Here is a 14027-nt window from a genome sequence, read left to right on the forward strand (position 1 = left end):
TTCACAGATTTTTTGGCTTGACACTCGATTTCAGGCTCTCACTGTGTTAAAATGAGATGGGCATCCTTTTGTTCCTCTCTGGTTTGTGCTGTCCTGGGTCATCTAAAACTGTTCTGTAGTTTTACCAGTCGTGTGCATATGGCCCTGTCATGATTTGGGATGGAAAAGGACCAGATTCCTTTCCTATCTTCTCTGACATGTCTTTTCTCCCTCCCTGACTTACTGTGTTTTGGGGATACCCGCTACAGAGGTATAATGACATCCTCTCTTCCTTCTGTATGGAGTCCGAGGGACAGCCATGCTTTTCCAGTCCAGTCTCTTGTGGCTGCAGGTATTCCTGGAAGAGCTGTCTCATCCAGGATGGCTGACAGCATATAGGCCTGGGACGCTCTCACAGACTGTGTGCCACAAGATACTTCCCAGCATCGCAAAGGCTTAATATGAAAGACCATAAGCAGCAGTTCTGCAGTGCCATGGAAAGAAGGCAAGAGTCCATCACCAATGTCCCAAGTCCTTGCAATGGCAGGTAATTCAGTAAATACAGAAGACCCCTGGAAGCAGGTTGAACTGCAGCAGCAGGGGTGGCCAATTTAACTGCAATGTAGGAGCTGGATACACCAAATAAGTTCTTTAAAGATTTTGATGGTGCACCCTGTTTGCATTCTGCCTCTCGCTGTGGCCAATCAATAGGGTAATTTTTTTTCTTGATGCCTTGAGCAAGAGTGTTTAAAGCCCTTTAGACATTTTATTACATGTAATGTTCTTACGGGTCTGTAAAATGGGGGATAGCAATCCTGAGTTTTGTAAAGAGCTTTGTAAAAGCACTTGTAGAGATGAAAAGCGCTCCATATAAAGTCAGGTATGGTTGTTTTATCATAAATGTCTAAAGTCTTTCTGAAGTCCATTAAGCTCTTGGCTTCTTTGTCCTCTGACAGTGAGTGCCACTGGTTAATGCTGTACTGTGTAAAATGGCATGTAAAAAAAACTTTGAAAAGGTTGTTGCTTTGTGGAATGCCCGACTATTGGCCATTTTGTGAGAGCTGGAAATAGGAATGGGATATTTTATTATTTCATAGAACTCTTCTTTCCTATGCATCAGCTCCCTTTAATCTAAACAGTCCTCTAGCATTTCAGATCTCTTTTTTTCATAGACTCTTTTCAAGTTCATGCTAATTTTTTCCTTGTTCTTCTCTGCCCTCTTCTTTTTCTTCTGTACCTCTTTTTGTGATGGGATGTCCAGAATCCAAGGTGAGGTTGTGCTTTCAGTTTAAATAATGACATTTTAATATTTTTAATGTTTTTCTCTTTTCCTTTCTTTACACAGTCAAACAGCTTGTCGTGGTTTTCCTGACCCCCACTGTGCATTGAGCATGTACCTTCACTGAGCCATCCACAACAATGTGATGCAAGTGTTGGGTGGCTACAGTTAATTTAGAGCGCCCATCAGTGTGTGCAGGGAGGATAAATCGCACCTTCCAATATGTGTAACCTTGCAGCCATCTATGCTGAGGGTGAGCTGCCAGTCTATTGATTGTTCACTTATCTTTGGTAGGGACTTGGCAGGGCTTATTTTTCCATAGCGGTGAATAATTTCTGTTGCATCTCATGGAATTTTTGTCACTGCACCACTGTCTCCTTTGCCAGATCACTAGCAGGGAAATTAAATTTTGGTGTAAGAAAGGTTTTAATGGGACACTGCTCTTTATTCTTGACAGTGATGTGGGTCAGTCTATTTGTAGTAGAGAGCCCCTGCTGCCTTGTGGGTGCTACCTGGACCTGTTTGCCTTCTCATCGCATTTCTCAGTATTTCCAGCGCTAGTCCAGCCTCCCTGGAAGTAACAACATTGCAGGTGCTAACATGGACAGGGCTTCTGCAGTATCACCTCATTTAGCACCCTTCTGCCTTGTGGGTGCTACCCAGACCTGTTTGCCTTTCCATCACATTTCTCAGTGTTTCCAGTGCTGGTTCAGCCTCACTGGATGTAACAACATTGCAAGTGCTAAGGTAGGCAAGGCTTCCACAGTATCACCTTGTCTAAAAGAGCTCAGAGCAGGTTGAAATCAAGCTGTGGTAAAAACATCACTAAATGTTGCAGCCTTGTCCTAACTAGAGTCCCCCACTGCTGACGTCTGTAGAGCTGGGCTTGGTGTTGCAGAGAGGGAATGCTGAGCTGGGAATGGGATAAAATGAGCAAGCGATGTCACATCTTCTCTGATAATTACTCAGTTTTCTTTCCACTCTTTGTGTGGGAGTTTGTTGAAAGCCACTTGAAAGTCCCAGTAGATATCCCCCTTTTCTCTTCTATTGACCATTGCATTAACATGCTTAGAGTATTTTAGCGGACTGGTGAAGAATGATTTTTTTCCTCTTAAAATTCCTGTTGGCTGTTTTCAGTCATATCACATTTCGCTAGATGATTTTTAGGACTCTATAATTATTATCTCAACTAATTTAATTGATACAGAATAAAAGCTTGCAGGACTATAATTCCCCAGATTACTCTGGATTTTTCTTAAAAACAGGGTAACTTTTGTTCCCCTTCAGTCCTCTGGAAGCTAATGGTTTTAATGTGCGACCATTTTATTATGATTATTAGCATCTCAGCTACTTTTTGAATTAATCTGTAATTGTTATATGATTGAAGTTTTCAAGGTATTTTCTGAAGACATCTTCCTTGAAATACTGTCTAGGAGAGTGTAACTCCATTGTAAGCAGTGATGGCCAGGCTTCTTTTCAGCATCCTGCTCTGTTCAGGGAATTGCTTGCAGAAGGAGAATGCGCCTCCTTTCCCTTGCTCAGTTTGGAAGTAGGTGGGATGCGAGCAGGCACCACGTGGTGTGGAGCTGTTCCTGCTCCCCTGTACAAGAGTGCTGTCCAGTATGGAGGTGGGAAGAGGAGCAGCCCTTCTAGCCCTGTCCTCTGGGTGAAATCCAGCCTGATGTCCTTTGTGAGATGTCTATGTTTGCAGTGTTCCTGGAGGCAGCACTCATCACCAGGAATTTGTGGTGACTTGTTTGTTATGTCTTTGACTAATTGAATTTCAAATTTTCTCTCTGCATTCCTAATCCTCATTTCACATTTTGCCAGCTATGAGTATGCCCTTCAGGGCTGGAATGACTTTTCTGAAGGATTTTTGATACGAGTGGCTTCCACCACATACCTTACTGTCTTTAGTGGCCTTTCTTCTGAGCCCTTTTGTCACCAGGTCTGTCACCAGACAGCAGATACTCAAGCTTTCACGAGACTATTTTAACTTTGGTATTTATTTTCTTCTAAATTAATTCCTTTGTTTTTAAGACGAGATTAGTATCTGCCAATTTGTGACACCTGCATGTCTGGTGCTCTGAAGAGCAGTTCTTTGCCAAGGTCTTTGTGAATAAAGGCTCCTTCAAAAGCATCAATATGTCTTGAGAAGCCAGCTCTGCTTGTACATCAAGGAAAAATTAAAGCTCTGCTTGCTGAGTGTGTGCTTCATTCCAGAGGTGCCTCCTCTCCATACCTGACAGTTGTTAAACTTTCACTGTGGCCCGTATGGAACAATTTTAATAATCTATGTTAATCCTAGTCTACGCAGGGCTTAGGTAGACTACAGGAGTCTGTTGGCCATCCTGTGGGACAACGGAGAATTTGTCCTGCTGAAATTTGGGGAGGGGATTTGAGACAGAAGGAGATGCCCAGGTGGACTGAGGGAAGAACCATATACACACTCAGACAGCATTTGTGATCTGAAGTGTTTCCCAAGGGAGGCTTATTCTTGGTAATCCTTGGTACGTGAAATGCTTCCTTTCTCTGCAGTGTGCTTCTAGGCATGATGGATACAAGCAGGTCCATGTCTAACCAGCTGTTGTTCCCAGCTCTTTTTCCTGATAAGAAGAGTCTTCAAGGTATTGCTTGTGCAACGAAGAGCAATATCTTGTGAGATTCCTCAGAGAAAAGCTCTGAGCCATTCTATGGGTTTCCATTTACCCTGCAGTTTCTCCAAGGTAGGACAGAAACCTGTCAGCAGTATTGGACACAGTTGTAGGAAAGTGACACTCTTGCTTTGCCTATGATTAGGAGAGGTCATCTATCAGAGAAACAAGTGCTGCATCTGGACCATGACCTAGCTTGGGGAGATCCAGGCAATTAATAGATATTAATTATAGATGTTTCTGCTAAAAATCCTGACCTGGTTGGTAAGAAAAGAGACCTTGGTAGCTGCATTCACAGTCCTGCCTCATTCTCACTGTACTTCTGCCTCTAACGTGGACTGGAGTTTTGTAAAATGTAGGGCTACAGACAGATTTCCTTCTTCTGAGACAAGTTGTCTGGTCATCTTCTGTCTGTCTAGCAGGGGCAGGAGCTGGCATTCCCTGGTCTGGACAGCCAGCCAGGGCAGCTGTCTCTTGGGAGTTTTAGCCAAGCCAGTTGTGAGAACATGAGACCCCCTATGCTGTGCATGGGAGTTTTGTCCTGTTTTGTTCCTGGAACTCTCTGTAAGGATGCTCTTGTCTCTCCTGGCTGGGACTGCTGTGTCTATGAGGCCAACCAGGTTCTCTGCAGGGTAGATATGTTTGGAAGAGCCAAAATTTCCTCTCGCTTGGTGCTAGAGGAGAGACTATTTCTCCCTCCTTCTCAGCAGTGACCGACATGGAGATGTACCCTGCATCCAAGTGTGTCTACAACCAGTTGCATTGTCAGCTATGAGTTTTCCATCCTGTTTCTTCCATCTCCCTTGGCAATCTGTGTGGGATGGGTAGGTACATTGGAGGCAGCACCTCTATGCCGAGCTGGCTGCCCAGCCTCATGCCCAGCACTGCGCTGCAGCCTCAGGGTTGCTGTCGCTCTGCCCTGGGCCGTGCTGCAGCCTGGAGTCATTTGAGGGGCTCCTGCTGTGCCTGCAGGAGATTGCAGGGTGCTGTGCTGGCTCATGCTCAGTGCTGGGGTTTTTGGAACGAATCTGCAAGGAGCCTTGCCACTGTGTCCTGCCAGTATCCCGGGCTATCCTGGGGGAGCGCGGCCGGCCACTGCTCCCCTTCCCCATTGCTGCTGCTGGAGGAGTTCCCCCATGGCTGGAGGCAGCGGGCAGAGTGTGAGTACTGAAGCTGCATAAAAGCTGTTTCCCTGTAATGGGCTGCACTCCTGATGCTGTGACAAAATACCCAGCTGCTCTGGCTCCCTCCTTCCTGCTGCCTTTCTCTTTCATCCCAATACTCCCTCCCTGCTTTTGTTGCTCTCTCATCCTCTTTCACAGCTTCCTTTCCATGTCCCCTTCTGGCCTGCTTTTGCCTCTGCCACACAACAGGGGAGGGGAGCAGGGAAACAGCTGGGTCAGAGGCTTGCTTGTTACAGCAGGAGCTTTAGAGTTGGTGTGTAAAATGCAGCACAATAATGTGGGAGACTTCAGGTATGCTCGTGGATGTTATTTTCTGCCTATGTATTCGTGAGTGCTTTTGAGCAGGCAATACACTGGGGGAAACTCACGCACCTAGCACAAGTTATGCTTGCCCGTGCGTGCCCACCTAGGAAAGTGTGTGTGCACGCGTGCGTATGTGTGCATCAAGCTGTCAAGTCTCACATGCTAAGTGTGAGACTTGCACATTAGGCTTTCTCCTCACACTCCCCTAGGCCTGTGTTTCATGCACTTGCAGCTCAGCACCCAGTCTTTCCCCTGATATGTTCCCCAGTGCAAGACACTCGCCCTGTCCATGATGTGACACAGCACTGCTTTGCACAGAAGTCAAAGATAGCCACGGAATGGGGTGTGTGTGGTGTTCCCACCTTTGTGGTGGTGTTCCTTTCTGCCGTATATTTTGAGGCTTTTGGTGGAGTCCCACACCACAGGGTCTTGGGCAGATGAGGTCTGCAGATACAGGATTTGACCTTCAATGACTTCTGACACAGAAGCGAGAGGACTTAGGAGCCTCCATGCAGATAGGTGTCAGGCATTAATGGGAGATGGGTGCGAAGTTATTTTTCATCATTGATGTGCTTAGATTTTATTAATGTATCAGAGTAAACTTATCTGAAGTTTATTAAAGAATATTGAGTGTAGCTGTGTCCTTGGCAGGAGGTTTGTCTAGTGAGAGTAATAAAGGCAGAATAAATCATTGTCACTGAAGGATGTGGTGGCTGGCCTGTTCTTGAAAGGCGGAATGAACCTCAGGAGCTGAAATCCAGGCCAGGCAAATGGTTGGTGATAGGTTTTGTAATTTGATGGCTGCATTTTGGCCAATGTGAGCAAAGCTGGGAAGTCTTCTAATTCTTAGTTTCTAAAACCACTGTCACTGCAGACTTTGCTGGCAATGTAAACAGTAAGACCAAGACCTGGGTGGACTGAAGGGATGTGATTTCCCCTTGTGGTGTGTCAGTGAGCTGAGAAGGATGAAGGACTGCCTGCGTGCTGTCGTCCTCACTGCCAAATAGACACCTGTAGTTTTGATTTTTAACAGATTCTGCTTCCAAGTTCCTGGAAGTTTCTGGAGTGGTATCTCATTTTCTTGCTTTAATTCACGGCACTCATACTAAGAGTCTAACATACATGGTTTTGGTCCTGACTTTTGCCTGTTGACAAGGGTTCCCAATCTGTGCATCATAGCGGTGGAGCACAGTGACAAACCAATGCTGTCCCATGGTTAGACATCTTATTCTGTGTAAGGAGGTAGTGTGGACAGAGCCAGAAAGTAATGTGCTGTCACTGATCGTGGTGCCTGTGCAAACAAGTGTTGAAGCCCCTTATACTCTGGAGCATCTTGTCCTGGTCTGGTTCAGCCCCTCTAAATCAAGCCAGAGTCCTAATATTTAGCTGACACATTAGATGATGATGCCCAAAATCAAGAAAGGAAATTCCTGGGCTGTGTGAATACTGGACATATAAAGGTATATATATATGGATGTGTGCATGTAACAGACAGTAAAAGGGCTTAGCTGATGTTCTGGTCTCTCCGCAGGTGCATCTGCGCTCTGCTGAGCGCCTCCGGGACCTGTGCTGCACCAACAGAGGCACCTTCATCAAAGTGGGACAGCACCTGGGAGCACTTGATTACCTGCTACCTGAGGAGTACACTCGCACCCTCAAAGTGCTGCACAGCCAGGCCCCGCAGAGCACCAGGCAGGAGATTGAGCAAGTTATTCGTGAGGATCTGGGCAAAGAGGTAGGGGCAGCCACAGCCTGTGTTGGCTCTCAGGCCTCAGCGAGCCCTGGGCAGCTAGAGGAAGGAAAACAGGAGCAAGGAAGTCCCTGGTAGTTCTCAGTGGCAAGAGGTACCAAGCAGGAGGTATCTCTTCCTTGCCCCTGGGAGAAGGCCATGTGAATTTTCCTTGTCCATTGCTGGGCATTATTAGCAAGTTTAGGAAAGGAGAAGGTAAGAGTGGATTAAGGATGTGAAAGCTGCAGGTGGAAATGGCGGGACTCAGCAGAGCAGCGTACCCCGAGGTTATGCCGAGACTCACAGGGCTGCTGGAGTTCAGGGTGGAGGGCCATCTGCCACACTGAGGGGTGGGAGCTGGAGGTATTCGTGTTCAGGGCGAAGATATGTTAGCAGAGCTCTGTGAGGGACTGCTCTCCTCTGGCTGCACTGGACCAATTCCATCTAACAGTGACAGCCCTTTACTTTCTCAAGCCCCTAATTAACCCCCAAAGAAAATAATAGCATAAATCACTTTTGGTGCTTACAGTCAGGTAACACAGTAGCCCAGAAGTCTATGTCACCATTAACCCTCAGCAACCCATAGCACTGATATCAGATGTAGGTGCCTGTGTTCATTAGATGTAAGGGAAGTAACTGCAGTAGAGAGGATGTTCCGATATTTTGCATCTTGCCCTTTACAAGAAGATATCCCCTCACTCCAGCCCATGTTGAGGAGAGATATTTCAAGGATCACAACTGACATGGTAAGAGAGAGGCAGGAGGCAACAGTGTGTGAAGGCAATGGTAGAGAAGGTGCGTGTGAGTGGGAGGAAGACAGGGGGCTGAAGAAGGCAAGCAGTGTGTACATCTGTTATTGCTCATATGTAGAGGTTTGTGGGGCTGTTTTGGGTTGTTCTGGTCTGTCTGACTGTGTGGTAAGGAGGTATGTGGGGAATGCGAGGGGGTAACTGAAGTATTTGCACCTAGTGGGTATATTATGGGCAGATTTGGATGGGGTGGGTCTGCCCATGTGTAGTTTAAGGGTCTAGGTATTGTCCAGTCAGCAATGACAATTAATATTCCCCTGAAGTTTAACGGCAGGGTTAATGTCAGCCCCTGACCTGCAAGATGCTCCCTCCCTCTGCACTGCAGCCTTGTAGCCTGGCCGGTACCAGCTGTGTTTCATAGCTCAGTGGATAGATGGAGCAGGGCAGGCTAGCTGCTCCCTGCAGGCTCCCTGCTGCTCTGTGAGCCTCCATCCGGCAGCCTCTCCTCTGCAGGAGCTGTGGAAAGCCACCCCAGGATTAGACCCCATTAAATTACCAGAGCAGCCACCTATGGCTCAGTTTGTGTGGCATCTCTCAGAGGCTGAGGCAGGTGCTCGGAGACGGGCCCTTTTCTTTTCTCTGAAGTGCGTGTTCAGCTGCCACTGATACGCCCTGGTTTCTTTCAGCTTTTTGGGAGCTAGATGAACCCTCCATGCCTCATTGATTCCCAGCGAGGCAGCTCGAAATCAGTCTCCACAGCAGCCTTCCCTCTTAGCATTCATTTCACCCACATGGGCAGTGCTGGGCAATATTTAATTTTGAAGAGACAAAGAGGGGGAGAAAAAAAGGTAGAAATGGGAAGAAGGAGATAGAGGGGAAACGCTAATGAGAGAGAGAGAGTGATGATAAAAGACACAAATGAAGAGAATGACATGTATAGACATAAAGGAGCTGTTGAAACTGGGCAGTATTAAAAGCTGAGGTAAATGCCCATGTTCATCAGTTGCAAGGTATTTAAAAAACAAAAAGGATTGGGGGAACCTAATGCACCAAAGTTGTCTTTGCTGGAGCCCAGAGGATTTAATAGGGTGACTTCAGGAACAAATTTAATTCCCACGTAGCTACATCCTCAGTACATTTTAAATATGATGTACTTAGCTGAAATATAAATGGCAGAAGGGCAAGGTGGAGTGTCAGGGTAGAGGAGAGTGGAAAGATGGATCCTGAAATCTTCCCCCTTGGGGCCAGCATCTCACCTGGGAGCTTGCAGATGAATTAAAATAGAAGAGAAAATAACAGTGAGGGAAGCTTCCCAGGGCACTTAGGCCTAACCCTGCTGCTCTCGAATTCAGTGGTAAGACTTCCAGTTCCCCCATCAGGTGCAAGAGCTGGCTCCTCACATGAATCTCAAGTGTAGGCAAGAAGTAATTACATACGGTTTGGATCCATGCAGAACAAATGGAAGAAATTGCAACTGGAAATACAGAGATACCTAGGGAGGAATGTGACAAGCCGACAAATTAGGCAAGAGCTTCCAAAAGGGCTTGAAGATCAAAAAAAGCCAATTTTATGTGTAGAAGCATTGTGTCTTCAGTCAATTAGGAGCAGTCTGTCTTCTGATGTGACCTATGCCGGAGAATCTTATCAGAGGCTTGGATATTTGACAAATGAAGCGGTTTTGTGGGAAAACTGGCATAACTGGAGATCATGCCAATGGGACTGATCTTTGAGCAAAGACAGAGGGCTTGTGAGGTAGATTTACAGCAGTTCAATGCAGTTGTTGTCACCCTACAGACTTGCGTGACACCCTAGTGATCGTGGATCTCCCATTCTTGGCCAGCATCATGGCTGGAGACTGGGAGCTGCAGTGTGGAGCTCTGCCATATGAGCTAATGGACTGATTTAAAGGCAAATGGCAGGTGTGCTGATCTGACGTAGAAGGTGCATCATATATGCTGACTAGGGCAACCTGTCAAACCCTGTTTTAAGTCTAGGGGGAATCCGTGTAGCTATCAGGGATCATTGGGATAAAAATAATCAGTAGTGAGCAGATGCTGTCTTTCTGATCTTGGCCACAGTGGTTTGGCTAAGTGGTGATGGGCAGTGATCATTCTCTTGAGTGTTGTATGCAAGAGGTTGAGATGGAGGGTGGGATTCTGAGGGCAACATGAGTAGCAGCAGTGGGAGAGGCTGCAGAAAGAAATTTTTACAATGACTTCTGGATCACTAGCAAGATCATAGAGTAAGAATCTTCTGGGGAGACAGTGGAGATACCGCAGGTTGGGCTCGTTCTGGATTCCTTGAAGCAATTGGGAAAAGCATATGGGTGCATAAAATGGGTGATGAGATATGAATAAAAGAGTCTTTCCTACTCTATTTTCATCTTCCTTGCTTGAACAAGGTTCTGAAAATGAAAAGGTGTCAAGTGTGGAAAATGAAAGTGAAATGTGTATGTTCCCTACCCCACAACTGTATTTTTCTCTGCAGAGCTATTAATGACACAGATAAAGATGGCTGGCTCAGCTGAGCTCTCTAACTCAACAAAGTGCATTGCGAGCAGAGCCAGGCAACTTCTGGTGAAATGTGGACACCAGACATTCAGGGAGAAAGACTGATGAGGGGCTCTGGAAGATAAATCTTTCAGAGTGGCTGCACCTTACAAGCACAAAATCATTGTGTTTAGAAACTAGAAATGATGGAAGTAATGTTTTACCAGCACTGGGATTAAGGGCATTTCCTCCCTCTGGCAGGTCTGTTGGAAGGGACTGGTTTGTGGCTATGGGATACAGGGATACTGGGGAGGCGATGCCAGTTCAGTCCCAGAGCAGAGATGCAGAACCCAGGGCATCTCTGAGTTTGGCCAAGCCAGTTCCAGCTGACAGCCCTTTGGTGTCTGTCAGAAAGGCTTCCTGTAGGTCTTTCTGTATGTAATTTCCATGGACAGGGTGCCCAGAGGAGCTAATTGCTCATTGCTAAAGACTGGTCAGACTGTTGTGAAACTCTCCCCTTTCAAAAGTAAATCTGCTTCTCTCTGCTCTGATCAAGGCTATTCCAGAGCATCCCTCCTCATAGGACTGAATAGCTGCAGAATGACTTGGCAGCTTTTACAGCCCTGGTTTTCTAAATATTGTTGGTGCCTTTCTGTTGTCTGGCTCTGGTACTGTCCAGTGCAGTCCCTCATATGGCTCTGTGGGTCTTGCTTCTCTGCTGCTATGCAATGATAATGAGTTTAGATACTGTGACATCTCCTCACTTCATTGTATACTCCTATCTATGCCAACATGCTCTTTTACCTCTTTCTAGTCCTAAAATACCTCCTTGTTTGCAGTCATATTGCACATCCCAGTAGGCTACAGCATAGCTCTACCCCCTCATCACCACTGTAATCCCTCTGTTGTATACAGCAAGACATCATTTTCCAGAGCCCATTGCTCATCACCTTCCAGCCCATCCTCACACATTGGCATCTTGTAATCAACTTTATGACTTTTCCCCCCCAAGACTCCTTATTGTCCCTCTTGGTGTGTTTGTGTACTCCATACTCTACCCAGGCTTTAACTCACGTTGAAGGTAATTTTTCCTGAGGGGAGACACTCCTTCCCTACACATCTCTCAGCACTGTCCTTTTAGAAATACCTCAGTTCCCCCACCTGTGCTCCTTTCTGGCTGGTTCCCATCAGGCTGGTTCTTGGGTTTCTGCTCCTGTGTCTGGTCTGAGGTTGTGCAGCTGGGGATTAGGACCAGGATAAAATTAGCATCTCCTTGAGGCCAGTGTGGTCCCAGGTAGGGTCTTTCCCATGCTGGTAGGGCACCTGTGTGGCACGGCTGCCCAGGTGCTCTGTGTCCAGGTTGTGTCTTTGCCTGGGGGGCGAGGGGCTGGTACAGGGCATTGGGCCTGTCTCGCCTGCCATGGGAGTGAGGGTCTCTCCTTCCTCCTTGCCCCTTGATTTATCCTCACATCTCTGGCCTCTTGCTAACAGTTGTTGAAGCTGTCACAGAGATGAATGGAAACTGCTGAAGCTGAGTAGTCTCAGATGCTGTTGAGGGACCCCAAGAAATGCTGACCTCAGGTATCCACATCTGCATACATACTTATACCACCAGTCTGCTGTGCTTCAGGAAGGCTGAGAGGCAAAACAGGGTCCCGTAGGGAGAATCCAGCAGTGATTGAGTGTGTTGGTTCCAGTGCTTGCTGTGTTCAAAGCTGGGAGAAAGGGCTGGGGAGACCCCAGAGGTCAAGGCTTGTCTTTGCTGAAGCCAAATTGTATAAAGGGCTTAAATAGTTGGAAAGACAGTCATTTGGAAGGATGTCAGTCTAGCTCTGCTTTGTGGGAGTGCAGGTAATGGGAAGTAGTGTCTAATTGCTTTATTAGCCAGCACCTCCAAGGAGACCATCCTTTTCATCCACATTTAATTGCAGCTTTTACCTGTTTTTCAAGGACTATTTTGCCATTTGCAAGAAACCTCCTGCAGCCATACAGTAATGGAGCTTGCTGATTGAGCAGGGCAGGGTATGTCAACGGTTTGACTGTGATTTGTAAGCAAAGCACGTGTGGTAGAGGAACCTCCTGTGCTGAGGTTTGTGAGGCAAGATGCATTTTCACAGAGATGTTTGGAGGACTCAGCCTTAGGTTAAAGGGCTTTGCTCTCCTTGGATTCCTACCATTGTACCTGGCATGGCACCAGTGCTATGCAGTAAGAAACAGATACTCCTTGTCTGAGAAGCCATTGTCCCTGCAGCAAAACTGTGGCTAATAAGGTTACTGCCCTTTGTCCCTCTATTTTAAATTGCTCCCAAGTTTCCCAAAGTGTCTTCTAGGTCGGGTACACATTATTCATCCACTGTTGATGGTACACCTGGGAGCATGGTCACTGCAGTGATGTGCAGCAATGCCATGCGGTCGTTTGACAGGGAGGGACAAAAATCACATGCCCATGTGAACCTGCCATGGGAAAGATTTAGAATGAGACCGCAGCAAGGTGCTAATCCCCACAGCAAGAGACTTCCCTGCCCTGGAACTGTTGGAGTATGGGAAAAGACAGACGGAATAGAAAAGGCTCCCCTTTTTACTCCTATTTCTGTATGCATTCTTGGTACAGCATGGCAGCCTCTGCTGTGTCAGAGACGGGAGAAGGACGGACTGATTTCTTTCCTTCTGGAACTGTTAATTAGCATTTTAAGCTCTGGCAAGACATATGCTTACTTCTGATTTGCAGAACTATTGAAGCAGCGCTGAGCCCTGTGGGAAAGCAGCTAGGCCTTCAGTAGGCTGTTGGGTATTACAGTGCATGTCCTACAGCATCCAAGTTGTTCCCAAGGGAGTAGGAGCCACTTTCTGTAGCTGGCTCCATATGTTGCCCTATAGAAGATTCATTTACCCGGCTAGATCACAAGGTCTTCAGGTCACGATGCTGCAGATCCTGTTATGGCCCCAGAAGGCCTCTTCCCAAGCTGGCAGTGTTGTCTTAACCCATGCAGGATGCCAGGACATGTGCCTACTCCCTCCAGTGTTGCACAAACTTGTGGTCAAGTGTTCTTCCCAAAAGCACTGATGTGTGGCACAGTCAGTGCACGGCTGCTCTCGTGGTTGCTTGGGGGGCTGTGGGACTGATGCTACATGGCTCTGCTGAACACGAGGGTCTCATGTAGCTTGTCCACTCCAGCAATGCTGTGCTGGGGTGCTCTGTGAAGTTGGATCTCTCATACATCGTTAACAGACATGGGGAAAGTAGATTTAGGTCAGCAAGAGCTTCTTCTGCCTGCTGTGGGTGGTATGGCCATCACAGGAAATCTCTTCCTGCATGACATTACCCACCAGAGGGGAGGCTGGGCTATGGTGGCCGTTAGTCTGACAGTGTGAGGGGCTGGGAAGTGGGACAGCAGGATTTGGCCCTTCTCCCGCCCCCTAAGCCTCTCTCAGTAGGCCCGTCAGGGCTTCCAAGCAGCCGTCAATAAAAAACACATTTGTATTAAAACTATAATGAGGAATAAAAAAAGTTCACATTTTTTTTCAATAACTCGGGATATAAAAAAGAGATTTTTATCAATTACGAAAAGGATTTTGGCCATAAAAAGGTAATTTAAAGAGTCTGAGATGGATGGTGAATAGCATTAATGTCACCCAGAACAAATGGGCCTGCATTACTCAA

General features: G+C 46.9%; 1 protein-coding gene across 2 annotated transcripts in view; it reads left to right on the forward strand.

The window, feature by feature from the left end:
- The window catches only part of ADCK1 (aarF domain containing kinase 1), a 78276-nt gene that overhangs the window by 23951 nt on the left and 40298 nt on the right, over positions 1-14027 (forward strand). Inside the window, exon 4 of one of the 2 annotated variants that reach the window (XM_055716546.1) lies at positions 6931-7134. The exons of the other annotated variant lie outside the window; for it this stretch is intronic. Coding sequence (XP_055572521.1) covers positions 6931-7134 — 204 coding nt within the window. The remainder of the gene's footprint in view (positions 1-6930; positions 7135-14027) is intronic. 2 annotated transcript variants of the gene reach the window in all.

Source organism: Falco cherrug, chromosome 7 (assembly GCF_023634085.1).
Source record: "Falco cherrug isolate bFalChe1 chromosome 7, bFalChe1.pri, whole genome shotgun sequence".
Classification (NCBI taxonomy): domain Eukaryota; kingdom Metazoa; phylum Chordata; class Aves; order Falconiformes; family Falconidae; genus Falco; species Falco cherrug.